The sequence below is a fragment of the Lepisosteus platostomus genome, chromosome 3, assembly GCF_059453375.1.
Source record: "Lepisosteus platostomus isolate fLepPlt1 chromosome 3, fLepPlt1.hap1, whole genome shotgun sequence".
Classification (NCBI taxonomy): Eukaryota; Metazoa; Chordata; class Actinopteri; order Semionotiformes; family Lepisosteidae; genus Lepisosteus; species Lepisosteus platostomus.
This window is the reverse complement of record NC_142613.1, coordinates 33,816,651-33,833,045: the sequence shown is the minus strand read 5'-3', so window position 1 is coordinate 33,833,045 and position 16,395 is coordinate 33,816,651. Positions and strand designations below refer to the sequence as shown.

The 16,395-nt window shown below is 38.0% G+C and overlaps 1 protein-coding gene across 17 annotated transcripts in view; it reads right to left on the bottom strand.

Annotated features, from left to right (window-relative positions):
- The window catches only part of LOC148674773 (nesprin-1-like), a 229,771-nt gene that overhangs the window by 43,666 nt on the left and 169,710 nt on the right, over positions 1 to 16,395 (bottom strand). For all 17 annotated transcript variants that reach the window (XM_088625363.1, XM_088625374.1, XM_088625361.1 and 14 more), the window contains 11 exons: positions 15,933 to 16,115; positions 15,395 to 15,544; positions 14,327 to 14,500; positions 12,155 to 12,310; positions 11,411 to 11,566; positions 10,406 to 10,576; positions 9,778 to 9,911; positions 9,021 to 9,225; positions 7,506 to 7,688; positions 1,406 to 1,552; positions 211 to 365 (listed from right to left, as the gene is read on the bottom strand). In XM_088625363.1, coding sequence (XP_088481489.1) covers positions 211 to 365; positions 1,406 to 1,552; positions 7,506 to 7,688; positions 9,021 to 9,225; positions 9,778 to 9,911; positions 10,406 to 10,576; positions 11,411 to 11,566; positions 12,155 to 12,310; positions 14,327 to 14,500; positions 15,395 to 15,544; positions 15,933 to 16,115 — 1,814 coding nt within the window. The remainder of the gene's footprint in view (positions 1 to 210; positions 366 to 1,405; positions 1,553 to 7,505; positions 7,689 to 9,020; positions 9,226 to 9,777; positions 9,912 to 10,405; positions 10,577 to 11,410; positions 11,567 to 12,154; positions 12,311 to 14,326; positions 14,501 to 15,394; positions 15,545 to 15,932; positions 16,116 to 16,395) is intronic.

Sequence of the window (16,395 nt, the reverse complement as noted above, 5' to 3'; positions counted from 1 at the left end):
TAAATAACAATTAAGTTATTTTTTACATCGCATAATACCTTACAAAATTAAAGTATTGGCAAAGATTTCTCATATTTCACTAAAGTGTTGTAGCTGTCTTTGATTCATTTCACTTTAACTAGGCTAAAATAAGCATTTTCCATCGTATATACAGCACAGTAGTTCTCTTGAACTCTTAAGTATTTGAATATTTCTCAATGCACTGCATACCTGAATCTTTCAGTGGTCTGGGCTGAAGTCATTGACCAGGTTCTGTTCAGGTTCTGCATGCGTTTGATCTCCTTGTCATTAAGGGGCAGCCTGTAACCCAGCTCATTCAGACGCTCCAGGTCAGGAGCCATGCTGCTAAACTTCAGCATCTGCCTCTGAATGACACCGAACGGCCTTGGTCAGTCACAGAATCATACTTAAGGCATCCTCATTAAACTATAACACAATCTAAAATATTCAATGTGGCTACTCCTTGAGCCTCAAAAACTTTATCAGACATTGTTTCTTTTCACAGGGGCAGTATTAGAGAGCAGTGTTATCACATGCAGTACAGTACATTGCAGAAAGAACTGTTTTCTTTTAAAGAATTTGTTCATCTTTCTAGAAGAGATTAAATCTACTGCCAGTTATAATTATAAAAATCTGCATTTCAAGCAATTTTCAATGCACACAACCAAAACATAGAAACAAAGTTAGTGACCTGATAATCCCAAATAGCCAAAAGTCTGCTCCACTTTGTATCTGTGTTTTATCATAGCTGTATTATCTGTGCCAGGGGTGCCAATTTAATAGCAGGCCTTTGGAGACCTAAAACTGTACATCTTTCAACAAATAAGTTATCTTAATCTCTTTCTATGGTTACTGATATTCTCTCTCACTAACTTAGAACAAAGGTGAGACGAAGAAAGTAACAAATTGAAATACTGTAAATGTTCATTAAAAAATTAAAACTATGAAAGAGAGTCTTTTCAGAGCCAGAAATGTGTTGTTCTGATTTCAGCTGTTCTTCTTTCATATAAGCCCTTTTGAGCACCTTTCATATAACCTCCCTCTCGTACTGTATCAGTTGTTTTCCTTCATTAATGGTTTTGGGTCAACATACAGGTGTGCTCCTTTTATCCAATGTCAACACCTGTTTATACAGTCAGTGGATACAATTTGTGGTGAGGTCATGCCCTTATCAACCAATTTACCTTCTTCTGGCATGTCTGGCTCAGTAAATATCTGGGGATATTTTGAAACACAAGTGCTGCTTTCCAGCACATGAGATAATTCCTGATAATTAAAAAACTGATATCAATTTTGTATTAAGTATATATTTACAGTGTTACTTTATAGAGTACATGTATATTTTTAGGACTTGTTTCAAGATACTTGAAATCCATCCAACTCAGCAGTCCGAGCAGCCCTTTACCTTGAGCTCCTCCATCCTGTTCTGAATTAAGCAGAGGTCAGAAGAGCGGTTGGGATCCTGTCCTTTCAGAATTTCCTCAGCCTCTAAGATCCAGCCCTCCAGGTTGGTCAGCTGGCTGCTGAAACTCTCATAGTCCTGAACGCCAGCCTGGAAAAATGCCAAAAGCATTCTAGCACTCCATTCTAGACATTTCCCCAACCCTTTTAAGTACACAATCTAGTATTATTGATGATTAGATGTAGTATTATTACAATAACAGCAGTTTCTTCTCATTTTGATATTCTGTTATTTTGACGAACAGAAGGAAGAATTCAAAATATGATAGTTACTGTAACCTGTGGACTGTTAGACATTTTTTCTTTATGAATTATCAGAAATGACAAATATTTTTGGAACCCTGGTACTACTAATTCAAATTTTGTGTGGAGAATGTGCAATTTTCAAAGTAGTACAACTAAGCACATTTGTTCTTAAGTCTTTGCTATGGTCAATATATTAAGAAAACAGCACCGTATTATAAAAATAGTGAACTCAACCAGAACTCAGCAGGATTTGACCATTTTTCAAAACTGAATTTTGATTTATCTTGTGAGTGAAGTATCAGCTTAGGGAGTTCATTCTTCCATTTTCTAAACACACCATTCAACACAAGCTCACAGGGGGAGTCAGAGCCTATCCCAGCAAACAACAGGTGCAAGGCAGGATACACCCTGGACAGACCTGGACACACACACAAACACACACTCACACTAGGGGCAATTTTTCCATAAGCCAATTAACCTACCAGTATGTCTTTAGACTGTGGGAGGAAACCCACAAGAACCCAGGGGAGCATATAATCTCCACACAGACAGCTCCCCAGGTCCAGAATAGAACCCAGAACCCTAGTGCTGCAAGGCAGCAATGCTAACCACTGCACCACCATGCCACTCCACTTATAGCATCTGCATTTTTATTTAGTATAATTCTACTTCCTTGAGTAACAGCAAAAATGTTTAATTAAGCAAAGCAGTATGCAAAAGATCACTCCCTGCAGTTCCTTTGTGGCACAAGAAGAATATTTCCAAACCAACCTTTTAACAGGTCTATTTCAGCTACAGATGCAGCCATTCAAAATGCGCGGTAAAAACCCGCGGTACGGTAACCTACCCACAAGCCACCGCGGGGCACCGGAGCATACCGCAGGGCAAGTGATTGGCTGGCCAAAATGACCGACAGGGGCACTCGTGGTGCATTGGTTGGTAGTGCAAAGATTGAATCATTTAATGTCTTTACTGTGCACATTTTAATCCGCTTAGTTTTGAATTTATATGGATTTTACCACTAAAGGGAAATTTTAGTAGCTGAGCATAAAAAGAAGAGGAGCATAACGCATCTGAAGGTCATAAACGATATTAATTTAAAACATTACTGTATGTATGTAAACTGTACTGTGTATGGCTGGTCTTGGTAGTTTAAAGAAAAAATACACACCAGTCTTCCATTTCTCCCTAAACATTTTAAGCATGAAAGTTTTATGAAACGGTACCCAAATATGCGATTGCTGTATAGAATGAATTTTAATTAAAAAAAAATATTTAACACGAACATTAAGCTGTTTACATCTTCCGCCTGAGAACAGTCACCCGTTGCTACCCAACGCAGAATGGTGATTGGCTGACACCATCTGACACCCCTCTGATTGGAGAAAAAAGACGTGCTGGTTTGCTATACCAGGAAGAGAATTTCTTTCAATTCTAAACGTGTATTTTAAAAGTTTAAGAAGTAAAAACCTTACAGCGTACACAGATTTCTAAACTGATCAGGATCGTTATCTTTGTCTTATGCATAATAATGTTCACCGCTCTGTCCAGCAAATTAATAATAAACTTTATTTTATATAGCGTTTTAAACGAATAAGTAATTAGATTGCTCATAAACCTAATCACTTGCTTTTTCTTTTTATTTAGGCTCAGATTACAACTATAGATCGAATTATTAATAACCATAATAACAACCAACCAACAAAAACAACCATATAAACATAATGGTGGTGCTGGACCTTCCAGTTTTATTTATTTATTTTTTAATCGCGTAACATAAACATATTACCGTATGCAAACTGTACTGTATACAATATGTACATGTATATTTAATGTCTTAACTGTGCCCGTTTAAGTATTGAATATTCATATCTAATTTTACCACTGAAGGGAAATCTTAACATAAACATACAGTATATGGCTGGTCTCGGTACTTTAAAGAAAAAAATACACACCGGTATTCCATTTCTCCCTAAACATTGTAAGCTTCGAAGTCTTTAACTAACGTGATACCGGAGTCAACAAGCATACTTTTAGAATTTGATTAAAAGGGAATATAATATGGAATCGCGTATTATAACTAACTGCAACGGACATAAAAACTCCCTTGCATGGTTTCATTACGACCAGAATCGGTCTTGAGATATTTTTAACTTGATTTACAGTATTTGAGAGGTATGTCTTAACACCGATACTACAGTGCTTAAGTACTGCTCACGTATATGTTTCTAGGTTTATATTATGCATTTCATACGGTCAAATTACTTTTGAGCAATAAGAAGCGAGAAACGGTATGCGTTTTACTTTCGTTTTGTGCTGGGACCCGTGGATTGATTAGAGATATCAAGTACATACAAGTCATTTTTTAAATGTTGTAGTTCGTCTTGAAAAAATGTTACGAGTACATCATCTATCAACAATTACACAGGTTCTGTTTCCATATTGCGGATTTTGGTTACGTAATATTATTTTCTAGATTTCACGTTGTGAATATGATGGGATGTCTGATGGGATGTTTCTAAAAATCCACCCTCTGTAAAACGTCTTCTCTAGTTGTCCTGCATATGTATTCGCTAATGAAGCTGTGTGTTCTGAGCCTAGATCTCTACATTTCTGTATGAACCAGCTTAGAGGGCTAAAGACAGCTTGTGTTTAAATTGAGTGTAAGGCAATTTATGCTTCTAAAGTCATGGTCAGCATTTATCTTTGTACTGTGTTGTAAACTTGTTCTGTGCCAAGTCACATTATTTTATAGCGTTTTTAAAGCGTTATCAAATACGGTGTTACTGTAGTTTACTGAGTCCCATGTCACATGGTCTGTGATTGAAACCTGTAAAACCGGTTTAATTCGTCACAGCCAGCACTCTTCAGGTGTGAGGGTCTTCTGCTCAGAATGAAACGCTAAAATGTTTGTGTATATTCTAATGGTAGTGGGGGCGGGGTGTGTGGGAATAAGTTTGGTTGAAACATTTTCTCTGAAAGCATTTTCTTCTTGTAACCGATCTTGTTACAGCATGTTACAGTTTACTATTATTAACCATATTAATTTTAAGTGCTTAATGTAAAATCTTGTAAAAATATATTTTCATTGTTCAAATATACATTAAGTCTGACTATCATATAATAAGTTAAATACAAAACTAAAGAAAAAATAGGGTTAAATATAATTCAAAATATTTTGCTAACAATGTTAACTGTTTATGAATAATAAAATGTATTAACTAAGGAGTAGGATGGCACAGTTGTTAGTATGTTTTTTGTTTTTTTTTTAACCCAATCTCCGGGAAACCATTAGTACGATGGTGAATCGGAGATTCTCAACCCTTGCTGCGTACGACTGGAAAAGAATTCGTGATCGGATCAACGAAATGCTTCGTAGGAGGAGGCAGTCTTTTCCTCTTGTCTAACAGTCTGTCCACAAACAAAACATTCCTGTTAGACAAGAGGAATTGAAAAAAAAACAATGTTGTCAATGAAAACCGGTATGTGTGTCTCTCCCTGCTGGATGTCCCTCTCACAAACTGCTGAATGAATAAAATAATTTTATTGAAAACGAGTTTGCGATTGTCTGGTCTTTAAATTCTGTAGATACGCGATTCCATATTATATTCCCTTTTAATCAAATTCTAAAAGTATGCTTGTTGACTCCGGTATCGCGTTAGTTAAAGACTTCGATGCTTAAAATGTTTAGGGAGAAATGGAATACTGGTGTGTATGTTTTCTTTAAAGTACCGAGACCAGCCATATACTGTATGTTTAAGTTCCAAAATTAATATCGTTTATGGGCTTCACACGCGTTGCAGTATGCTCAGGCACTAAGTAAAAGGAGATGCTTCGTATTGCTTGACTAATTTTAAAAACTAAGTTATAAATATAAAAATTGCAGGCGCTGCTCTGGTGCGTCGGCTCCTACACAGTGCCTGTCTGCCGTAAGCGTTACAATATACATACAGTACCCAACACTGCTTGTACCCATCTGTCATGTAAATAAAACACCTTGAATTGAATTGAATTGAGGGGAGAAGGGGGGGATACTAAAGCCAATACTGGCTCAATGGGCTTTGACGTGCTAATGCGTTAACGGTCCGGGTGTGGCAGGCTTCCAATGTCAACTCGACTCGATTAGAAGACAATGAACGTATTTTAGCCCTAAATGAATTAATAGCAAACATGGTTTACATAAAATACATTTTTCCAAGAAAGTTTATAATAATACGATCTATAGTTGAAATCTGAGCCTACTTTAAAAATAAAGGAAAAGCATTTTCAGAGAGCAATCACGCTGTGTTTATGAAGAAAAAGTGATTAGGTTTATGAGCAATCTAATTACCTATTCGCTTAAAATGCTATATAAAATAAAGTTTATTTAGAGATGAATGATCAGTGTCGCAGTTTAAATAATGTGAGTCAGGAAACTAACACAGCGCCACCGGATTTAATAACGCAATAAAAACGCTATAAAATAATGTGACACAGTACAGCACAGTACAACAATACTGACCATGACTTTAGAAGCATAAATTACCTTACACTCAATTTAAACACAAGCTGTCTTTCTGTATGAACCTCTAAGCTGGTTCATACAGAAAATGTAGAAATGCATTAGCCTGATCATGATTAAAAAACACATAATTAAACACGCGTTTGCGATTTAAATCAGAACACGATTTAAATCAATATAAATGTTTATATTGTAACGCATACTGTCCCGCCTCCATTTCTCTATAAAAATTTACTGTTGCACACACACACACAATAGAAGCAGGAACCACTGTCAGAAGGGAAGATATATTCAAAATATCGCAAATATCGATCATGTTGCGATATTTTGAAATATAAAAGTCAATTGATTGTCCATAATATCGCTTACCTATTTTTTCGAAGAAATGTTTGTTAAAATAAAAGTCCAGCACCAGCTGGATTCGAACACACAACCTACCAGTTGGAAGTCACGCACCTAGACCAGTAGACTACAAGACAGCTCGCATGTTCAGGTAGGCGAAACAGCCTTACACAGTCCTGCCGCAGTACACGGATATAATCATACCGTTATTAAATTCTTTAGATACGCGATTCCATATTATATTCCCTTTTAATCAAATTCTAAAAGTATGCTTGTTGACTCCGGTATCACGTTAGTTAAAGACTTCGAAGCTTACAATGTTTAGGGAGAAATGGAATACCGGTGTGTATTTTTCCTTGTGATATTTTAAGCTCTAGTTGAATGATAGGTGTCGCATTTTAAATCATTTTCGTAGCTAGAAATTATGAAACGCCCTGTTAAAAGCAAGGAAGTTTTTATGCCCCGTTGAAGTAAAACAAAATGCCTGACAAAGTATGGCTTGGACAGATTCCAAGTGCTTGTACAAATGTGCTAAAGAAATTATACTTTGAGTATACAGCTTGTCCAAAGTCATCCATTATTAATACTATTAGTAATATCTTCAGTAAAGGCTTTGATGCATAAATATTTCTGATAAAGGTAGGTTGTGTACTTCTGTCCAACTGAGCAATCTTGCTTTCATAATATATACCAACATTTTAATGACTGATGATTAACATGCTGTAATACACAGTTCAAAATTAAAGGCTCAAATGCTGTACATGAGAGGTTAAGCTCCCCCTGGCGGTTTTACAAGGCGACGCCGGATAGTTAGTCACGTGACACACGTGAAATGCGTGATACCGCGTGATACTGTGACACGCCCACCGGGGTATGCCGCGAAATACCTCACCCATTTTGAATGGCTGCATCTGTACAGGAAACTGCTTTACTGTCTCTGTATTGCCGGTCTTACCTGCAGTACCCCCTGTTGCCTGGAGAGGGCGTGCTCTACCACATCCAGGCGTTGTGACAGGGAGAGATGGTCAGAATGAATAGCGGCCACAGCTGAGGAGTCCACCTGCTGCTTCAGCCTCTCTCCCAGCTCGTGGAGGAGCAGCAGGGAGTCCTGGACTGATTTCTGAGCATGTAGCACATCCTGCCACAGGAGCAAGCAGAGCAGGCCGTTACCGCTTACACAAGGCAAAGGAAGTTTAGATATGGTGTACTCCAGCTACTGCAGAGTGATAGAAAACTACTGTATTTCTCAAACACAAGACATTTTTCCAACACACTGATTTTTTTCACCATTCTTTAGGCAGACAGTTTCAAAATACCTTATACTTGCCCAGTTTACCCTGCATACTGTAATACCTACCTCCATTCTATTAATGATACGTCAAATATTTACATTAAACTACACATGAAATATTTACCAATAGTACTCTGCACTCTAGAGTATGACACCATTTCTGATCCCAAAGTGTGACAAATGAGCTGATCTGGTTCATTTACACTTCTAATAGAGAATAGAGATGTAATGTCCTGTTTAAGATAGATTCCATTAATAACTCTGTCCATTGCTCAATGGTTAACGTTATCATGGTAATTATTCAATATGGGATTAGAGTTATTGTGCTGCTAGCTGCATTTGATAAATGTCTAAATAATTATAGCAAACATTTGAGTTTATGTCATGTCAAGGCCTAAAGCAACTTGTTTTGTGTATTGATCACCCTATTATTATTAATATTATTATTATATTTCATTGCCTGTGACAAATAATATGACCAATATGCAAATTTCTGCAGAGAAAACAAATTGCCAATAAGAATGAACAGCAAGTGCATAAGTGGAGAAAGGCAGAGATGAAAAGGCTGGATTGTTTGAGGCACATCCTTTGCTGCCAGCGTATCCTGGACTGCACCACTGAACAAGAAACCATCTGACTGTGTCTCAGAAGCTCTGTTCTTTGTGCAGAGATGTAGATTTGAAAGTACTGTGGGACAGGAATGAAAGCTTTCATTGAAAGACAACAACAGCTTTCATTTCAAAAGACAGCAGTTACAGTTGTTTGAGCACATTAAAATAAAGTGGCAGGCATTAGTCTGACCAAATATGAAACACAGTCTAGCAGAGAATATGGTTTGAAATGGTCAAGAATTCACTTCAGCAAAGCTGGAATTCCAAGGATAGCTTCAAAACTAAAGGCCACAAATATCAAAACATAACCTAATTACTTGCTCAAAGCGAATACTGCATTTATTTCTGTATCCGTCATACAGTAAGATGGGGAATCCAGGGAAGATGTGTGTACAGAAAACTAAGTGAGGTGACTGCAAAGCATCTTGAAACAGTAAAGCCATGGCAAGCTTTACTGTACCAAGCACTAGGTGATCTGATTGTTCCTTCTGTCTCTTGCAACAAGAACAGTACATTCCCCCAGAGCTGAACTGCTGAGCTTCTTCTACTGGTGCTCCACTCAACTTACACTGCAGTCCTGAATCCAGGCGGAGACCTCCTCATCAGCAATGTCTTTGCTGGTTGCCGTTTTCAGTAGCTCGTTGGCGTGCTCCTCCTGCCGCAGCACAGCTGAAGAGCACTGGCCGTACACCTCCTTGTACCTCTGCCACAGCTGCAGCAAGGCCCTGCTGGCCTTCAGCTGCTCTGCGATCTCCTCCAGCAGGCAGTTCCATCTGACAGGATACAGTCGGAGCATTTGTCATTTTTTCATTTGCAGTACATCAATACAGTGTATTTAATATTTCCACTTGCTGTACGTACAAAACAGCCACATACGGTACAAGTGTAGAAAGGGCTACAAATACTTGACTAATTGAAGTCATATTTAGACAGGATATCCACAAAGGTTGCACAGTAATGTGGCTTCAACAAGGTGTTAAGGTGTTTCTGACAGTTTGGTAAATCCTTTGCAGGTTATTAAAATATATAGTAAACTGTTCCTATACTATAGTTTTCAGACAGTGTCTGAAATCTATATTTTCTGTGTACAGGAGGACCTATGAATCAGGTCATGACTACATAAGAAGTTATGTTCTGGTTTCTTCACTAAAGCACCAAGGGGCTGGTACTTGTGAAAAACGCCTGCACAAAAATGCCAGTTGCCATTCTTATAAGGTCAAACTACTCAAGAAGGCTTAATAAGTGTAAACAGCTGGTGTCCTGGTACTAGTCTACTTTAAAAGCATGTGTCCTGACAAGCAGGCGGCCTTCAGCTCTGTGTTTACCTCATGTTCACATCCTTCAGAGAGTTGTTGAGAGTGTCTGCGACAGATGGGTGGCACTCCTTCAGCAGCTGGTGTGTGACAGAGCCAAATTTCCTCAGGCTGCTCTCCTGCTTCTCCAGCTCCTCTTGAAGATTCTAGTGGAGGCAGAGACACAACAGCAAAGCTCAACACAAACTTGGAGAATACCACAGCTACTACATTACAGAAGTATGCACAAAAACGTATTATGAATGCCACTAAGTTACATTCGTGAGTCTAGAAGATTTAGAACAATATAATTAAGGAAAAAAAATGTTTTGGATCACATTAAATACAACAAATGCTGTGGTAGATATCATTATATTATTCATGCATAAGCTAAGGACTTATAGTAGTTAACATGAAAACGGAGACACTATCCTAAGACTGTACTGTACTAAGGTTGAAGGGCCTACAAAACAATGTATTTTTTAAACCCAGAATGAGAGTAGATTTAGGACAAAGTAAAGTAAAGACCAATTAAACACTGAAAAGTAGAAAAAGAATAAACACTACTAAGAATGAGGCTGAGAATTAAGAATAAGAGAAGACTGAAATCTGTAAATAGAGATGGAAAGAAAACGGAACTCAAATTAGATTTTCTTTCTACCTGGAGGTTTTCCACTTGAACGTTGACGGCCTCCAGAGAGCCAGTGAGAAGGCGAAACCGAGACACAGAGTACCTCCCCTCCATCAGGTAGCCATGGATCTCCTCTGAGGCTTTCTTGTACAAGTTCCACTGGTCCAGCACTGACTTCAAACTGATCTTCAGCTGTCCAATCTGCAATGCAAGGCAAACAGATTGAACCTTCTCTGAACATCAGAATAACACACTTCACACCCTCACCTTTCTCTGCTGCATTATGAAATATAGATCACTTTATTGGCCAAGTAAGTTTTCACTTACAAGGAACTTTACTTGGTGAGTTGCTCATACACTATACACATACAGACATACCATATATACATAGACACATAAAACATGCTAAAACACGACATACATTTCAGACATTAACGGAAAAATTTCAATTGCACTTCAAGAATGTGTCTGAACTCTACATACATGTGATAAGTCCATACATATATACATATTTGTAAATGATAAAAAAACTGTCCATAATAAATATCCATATACAGATAATATTATTAATGCACATAATGCCATAGTTGTAAACTAAGTAATCAATATTCAATTTTAATAAAACAAATTTTAGTAATGTTGAGTGATTAATAGGAGTGCTTAATAAGAGTCACTGCCTGGGGAAAAAGGCTGTTTTTGTGTCTTGTGGTCCTGGTGCTAATTAACCTAAATCTTTTCCCTGATGGGAGACATTGAACAATATGATGGCCAGGATGAGAGGAGTCAGCAATCATCCTGCCAGCACGCTTCTTAGTCCTGGAGATGTAAAGGTTCTGTACAAAACGTGCACCAGCTAGAGTATCGATATATGAATCAAACAATATGTGGAATATGTTTTTTCTTTTACTCAAGTGCTGGAATAAAAATCCAGGAGCAGGTTACTTGACAACTATTTGTAATGGAGTCAACATTTATGCTATTATTCAATTCAATAAGAGCACAAATACACACACTCATAAATAACCTTCATCATACCAGGTGATCCAGATTAGCCCAGCTGTGATTGAGCCCTTGCAGTGTTTCCATAACAACATTACAGGCTTCTTCTTTTGTGTTCTGTATCAGAGAGCAGCCACGTTCTTCCACTTTCTCAACATCCTTTTCCTTCTCCTTGACCATCTCCTCAAGCTCCTGCATAGAAGCAGCATTAACAAGGAAAATTGCAAGACCACTGCTGCAGAGTTTCAGATAGCTAATCACATTTTCCCTTTTGGTTAGTCTCTATGAAAAACATACAGTACAAATAAAAATAATTGAACCCATTTACATAAAACTTACTTTTAATCATTTATTATACAAGCGGTATTTGCCTGAATATCGTCATTTGAAAAAGCATCGCTCAGAATTTTTAGACAGAAATGACTGATGTTACTATTGTGGGGAAAAAAGTTAAAGTAGAATATCTAGCATCTGTGGACTATGCATAATAATACCTGTAAACTTTCTAAGTACCGTGCTCTTCAACACTTAAGAATGATGAAACTTTATTATAAGTTAACCTGTAAGAAGGTGAAATCAGGAAATTAAACTAAATTTCAAATTCTTTAAATTTAAATTATGCCAATTTATTGAGACAACCCAGTCCCTAAGCAAATAAAATAATTTGTGGAATTACACTGGTATGCTTGGTAGATCAAACATAAATGATAAATATACATTTATAACTCTTGTTTCGAGTTTTTTAGGCGTCGATGAGTGAAATGCACTATTTGTGCTCACCTGGCAGTCTTTCAGTGCATTTTGGACAGAGGCCACATCTTCAATCCTGTGCTTCTTCTTCAGTCTTTCCTCCTGTGCAGTAAACCAGGTCTTCAGGCTCTGCACGCTGCTCTCGTACTCCAGCCATGACTCCAGCAAGCCCTCCAGCAGCTGGATCTAATGACAAAGTCAGGGCAATTGAAAACCTACCTTAGTACAATCTAAAATCATGACTATCACTTCAGAATCTAGAGCTCTGAAATATTACAGGGACAATACAGAACCTTCCTAAAGTAAACCACAGTTTGTGATATATTCATAGCTGAGGATTTTGCTGTTTTATTTATAAAAATCAATACAGTAAATACAATATACATCTTCCAAATCACGTAAAAAGTAGTAATAAAATTACAAACATCTTTACAAATTGAAGTTTTTTCACTAAAGAAATGAATATGAAAAAAACGTGACTAAACTAAATCCTCCTCCTCCACTTGTTTTACGTTCTGTTACTTTGTAAAATGGACCTTAACATACAGTAGGTAAATAAAAAGAAAATGTGTATCTCAATGCCTGTTGAGCATTCTGCAAATAATAATAAATGATAATTTTATATAGCACCTTTAAAGGTGGCTTCTCAAAGCGCTTTACAGAATGACAACAATAAATAAAAATACACAACATAACACACAATAACAATACACAGAGGAGACCGTGGATGGTGGTACTAAGAAAAGCAGAGGGGTGAAGAATGAAACCAGTTAAGTAAAGGCTCTTCTAAAGAAGGTTTTTTGTTTGGACTTGAAGGAATTTAGAGAAGGTGACTCTCTGATATCCTTGGGGAGAGAATTCCAGGGCTTGGGGGCATAACAGGAGAAGGCCCTGTCACCCACACAATGTATAAGGACTTGGGGGACAGGTAATAGACCAGAATTAGAAGAGCGAAGGTTGCGAGGTGGGGAGTTGGGCAGTAATAGTTCAGATAGGTACTGAGGTGCAAAGCCATGCAGAGCCTTATACTGTAGGTGAGCATGAGAATTTAAAGTCTACACGGAATTTGACCGGAAGCCAGTGCAAGGACTCCAGGATAGGAGTAATGTGAACACTTGCACTAGACCTGGTCAGGATTCTGGCTGCCGAATTTTGGACATACTGCAGCTTGTTCAATGTAGATTTGGATACCCCAGTGAGTAGAGCATTACAGTTGTCAATTCCGGAAAACACAAATGTGTTGATCAGCTTTTCAGCCACGATTAGTGATAGCATAGGGCGTAGTCTAACGATATTTCTGAGGTGAAAAAAACATGGTTTGACAATATGCTGAACATGTGGGTTGAATGTTAAGCCAGAATCAAATATCACCCCAAGGTTTTTCAATTTAGACTGAAGCTCAAGTACAGAACCATCTACAGATAGGGTTACAGGATTGGCTTTACAAAGTTGATGGGGGGTGCCAATAAGAAAGACTTCAGTCTTGTCACAATTAAGAAAATTTTGAGTCATCCATGTTTTTATTTCAGAGATGCAATTAGACAGAATTGAGAAAGCCACACCAGTGTCAGGCTTGGTATGGATGTATATTTGAATATCATCAGCGTAGAAATGATAGCTGAGGCTATGTGATCTTATAAGCTGACCAAGTGGAAACATGTAAATGCTGAAGAGCAAGAGGCCCAGTATTGAGCCCTGAGGAACACCTGAGTTAACAGTATAGACAGAGAACCAGAATCGGAAGCTATTAGAAGATCAGTAGTGACTTTGACCAGGGCAGTTTCTGTGCTGTGAAGTTGACGGAAGCCAGATTGGAGGGATTAGAAAAGGTTATTTGCCATGAGGTGGTTATGTAACTGAAATATGACAGCACATTCTAGAATCTTTGCAAGAAATGGTAAGTTGGAGATGGGGCAAAAATTGTTTAGATTGTCGAGAGCCATATTAGCTTTTTTCGGCACGGGGTTAGTGGCAGCAGGTTTGAGGACCACTGGTACAATGCCAGTGCTCAAGGGTTCATTTAGTTAGTTTACAATGTCGAAGTTTAAAATCTGATTAAAGAACAAGATCCCATAACACTGTTTCACTGTTTTGTGAAATGTCTTGCTGTGAATTTCAATTACAAATGTAAATTTTGGATCTTAAGCTTGGGGGCAAAATGGAAAAGGGATAACCAAACTGATTACGCCGTGAATGGATTACCTTCTCGGTTATCAGGCCCTGGAGGATCTGCCAGCGCCTGTTCATCACTCCAAGTCTCTCTGCAAAGTCAGTTTTATCACTGCGCTTACTCTCCACATCCTGGCTTATCTGAAGGACTGACTGGTTCACAAAATCCACAGTCAGCTGTTTGCAGTTGATATCAATCTTAAAACCCTAGAAAAAAAGGCAGCATAATGACGAATGAACATTTACAAATGAAAGGAGATCGATTGGTCAGTTGGTTTTTAGCAGTTATTTGATCCTGGATCTCATCCAGCTGCTTCTTGAAAGAAATGAGGGCATTGGCATCAATAACACAGCCACTCCCACTCCCTGTTGTGTAAAACACTGCTCCTGGTCTCAGTTTTAAATTATAATTTCCACTTCTATCCTTTGGTTCATGCTTAACTGTTGAATTTGAAATAGTCCAATAGGTTAACTTACGGTATACTGTATGTATATACAGTATATACTGTATCTATATACAGTATATATACAATTGTCCCCATCATTGTGGGGTTTTTCTTTGAGCCTAAGAATGTATACAGGGATTCAAGAAACTAGGCTGCTATTTACTGTATATATTCAGCTGTATCTTTTTTGCATTATAATGGCCAAAAATTTTGTATAATGGCCACACAATTTTGTACCATTTTAACATTTAGTGTCTCTTGATTTAAATCTTATGCTGCATATCCTAACAGTCCATTGGCCTTTTTATTTCTTACTTACATAAGGTCTATGTAAGCTCATGCTCAGCAAAACGGGTACATTATGTAACAGCACTTGTCTATATTAAATGCCATCTTCCAGGTGTTTACTCAGTCCTAAGCCTTTAGGAATTTATTTATGCAGCTTTACCAAAATTGGAAAATTGGCTAATATGGGAATAGTCTGTGAATTTGTCTAATTTGCTAATAATTAAACTCATAAACCCATTACACAGCTAAAGAGTAAATAGACCAAAGAAACTGCTTTATACAGTTTTATCTTGCACATAGGCTGAGGAAACAGGAAATCAAAACTCTGTTCAGCATTTGAAATATCTTGGTTTCAGAAGAAAAGTACCTTATACATCTGTAGGTACCCTTGAATGGCCTCTGATCCGACTACACCTTTGATCTTCTCCTCATCTTCCTCAATCACTTTCTCCATCTGTGAGATCCAGCTCATCAGTTCTGTGATAGCATGGCGAGATGGCAGCTTCTCCATTTGCAGCTATAAAATACAGCTGAGGTCAATTTTTCTAGCTGTACACTAGTTTGAACATGAAAGTATCCTGCAATTACAGCTTGTCTCAGTCCAGATACAGACTTTATCAACATGTTTATCCTCAAATTTACAATGCAATACTTCCAACACCTCGTAACACCTTCAACTATTTTGTTGATTTATTAAGGCTATTTTTACTTTTTTTTTTAAAGAATATAAACCTAATTTTTTAAATGTACGCAAAAACAACTATATCTACAGTAAGTAGTCCAAATTTTATGTCAAAAGAGTGAAGCAGCCTAAAAGCCTGTCAATGTAAAAGCGAACAGTATCCGAAGACAAGCCTAGTGGTCTGCTTGAGATGAAGAGGCTGTTGGGTGTGTTTCCGCCGTACCTGATGGAGCTTCTCCTGCACCACAGGGATGTGTGTGAGCAGTTCGGCCCACTGAGTGTCAACCTGAGCCAGGGCCGAGCGCAGGCCCGCTGTGTCCACCTTCTTCAGCCGCTGCAGCTGGTTCCCTGTGCTCAGCACCGATGACTTCAGAGACGACTTGGCGTCCACTTCTTTGGAGAATTCCTGCAGCATGAAGGGAAGAGAACACATAAATGCAGAATTACAGATGGGTGAGGATAAGGACAGTGATGACAGCAACAAACCTTCAGAAAACAGGGGATGGAGTGTTTTCTGTCAATGCACATCAGAACTTGTTTAGCTCAAAGGGAAGGTGGAGTGTATAAAACATACCCCTGTACTGTTGTAATTATTTTGTACTGCTGTGGGTTCAATGGCTGCAATAAAAATGCTAATGCATGAATTCGTTTCCCCCAAAAACATTTTGCAATACTAAAACACACTT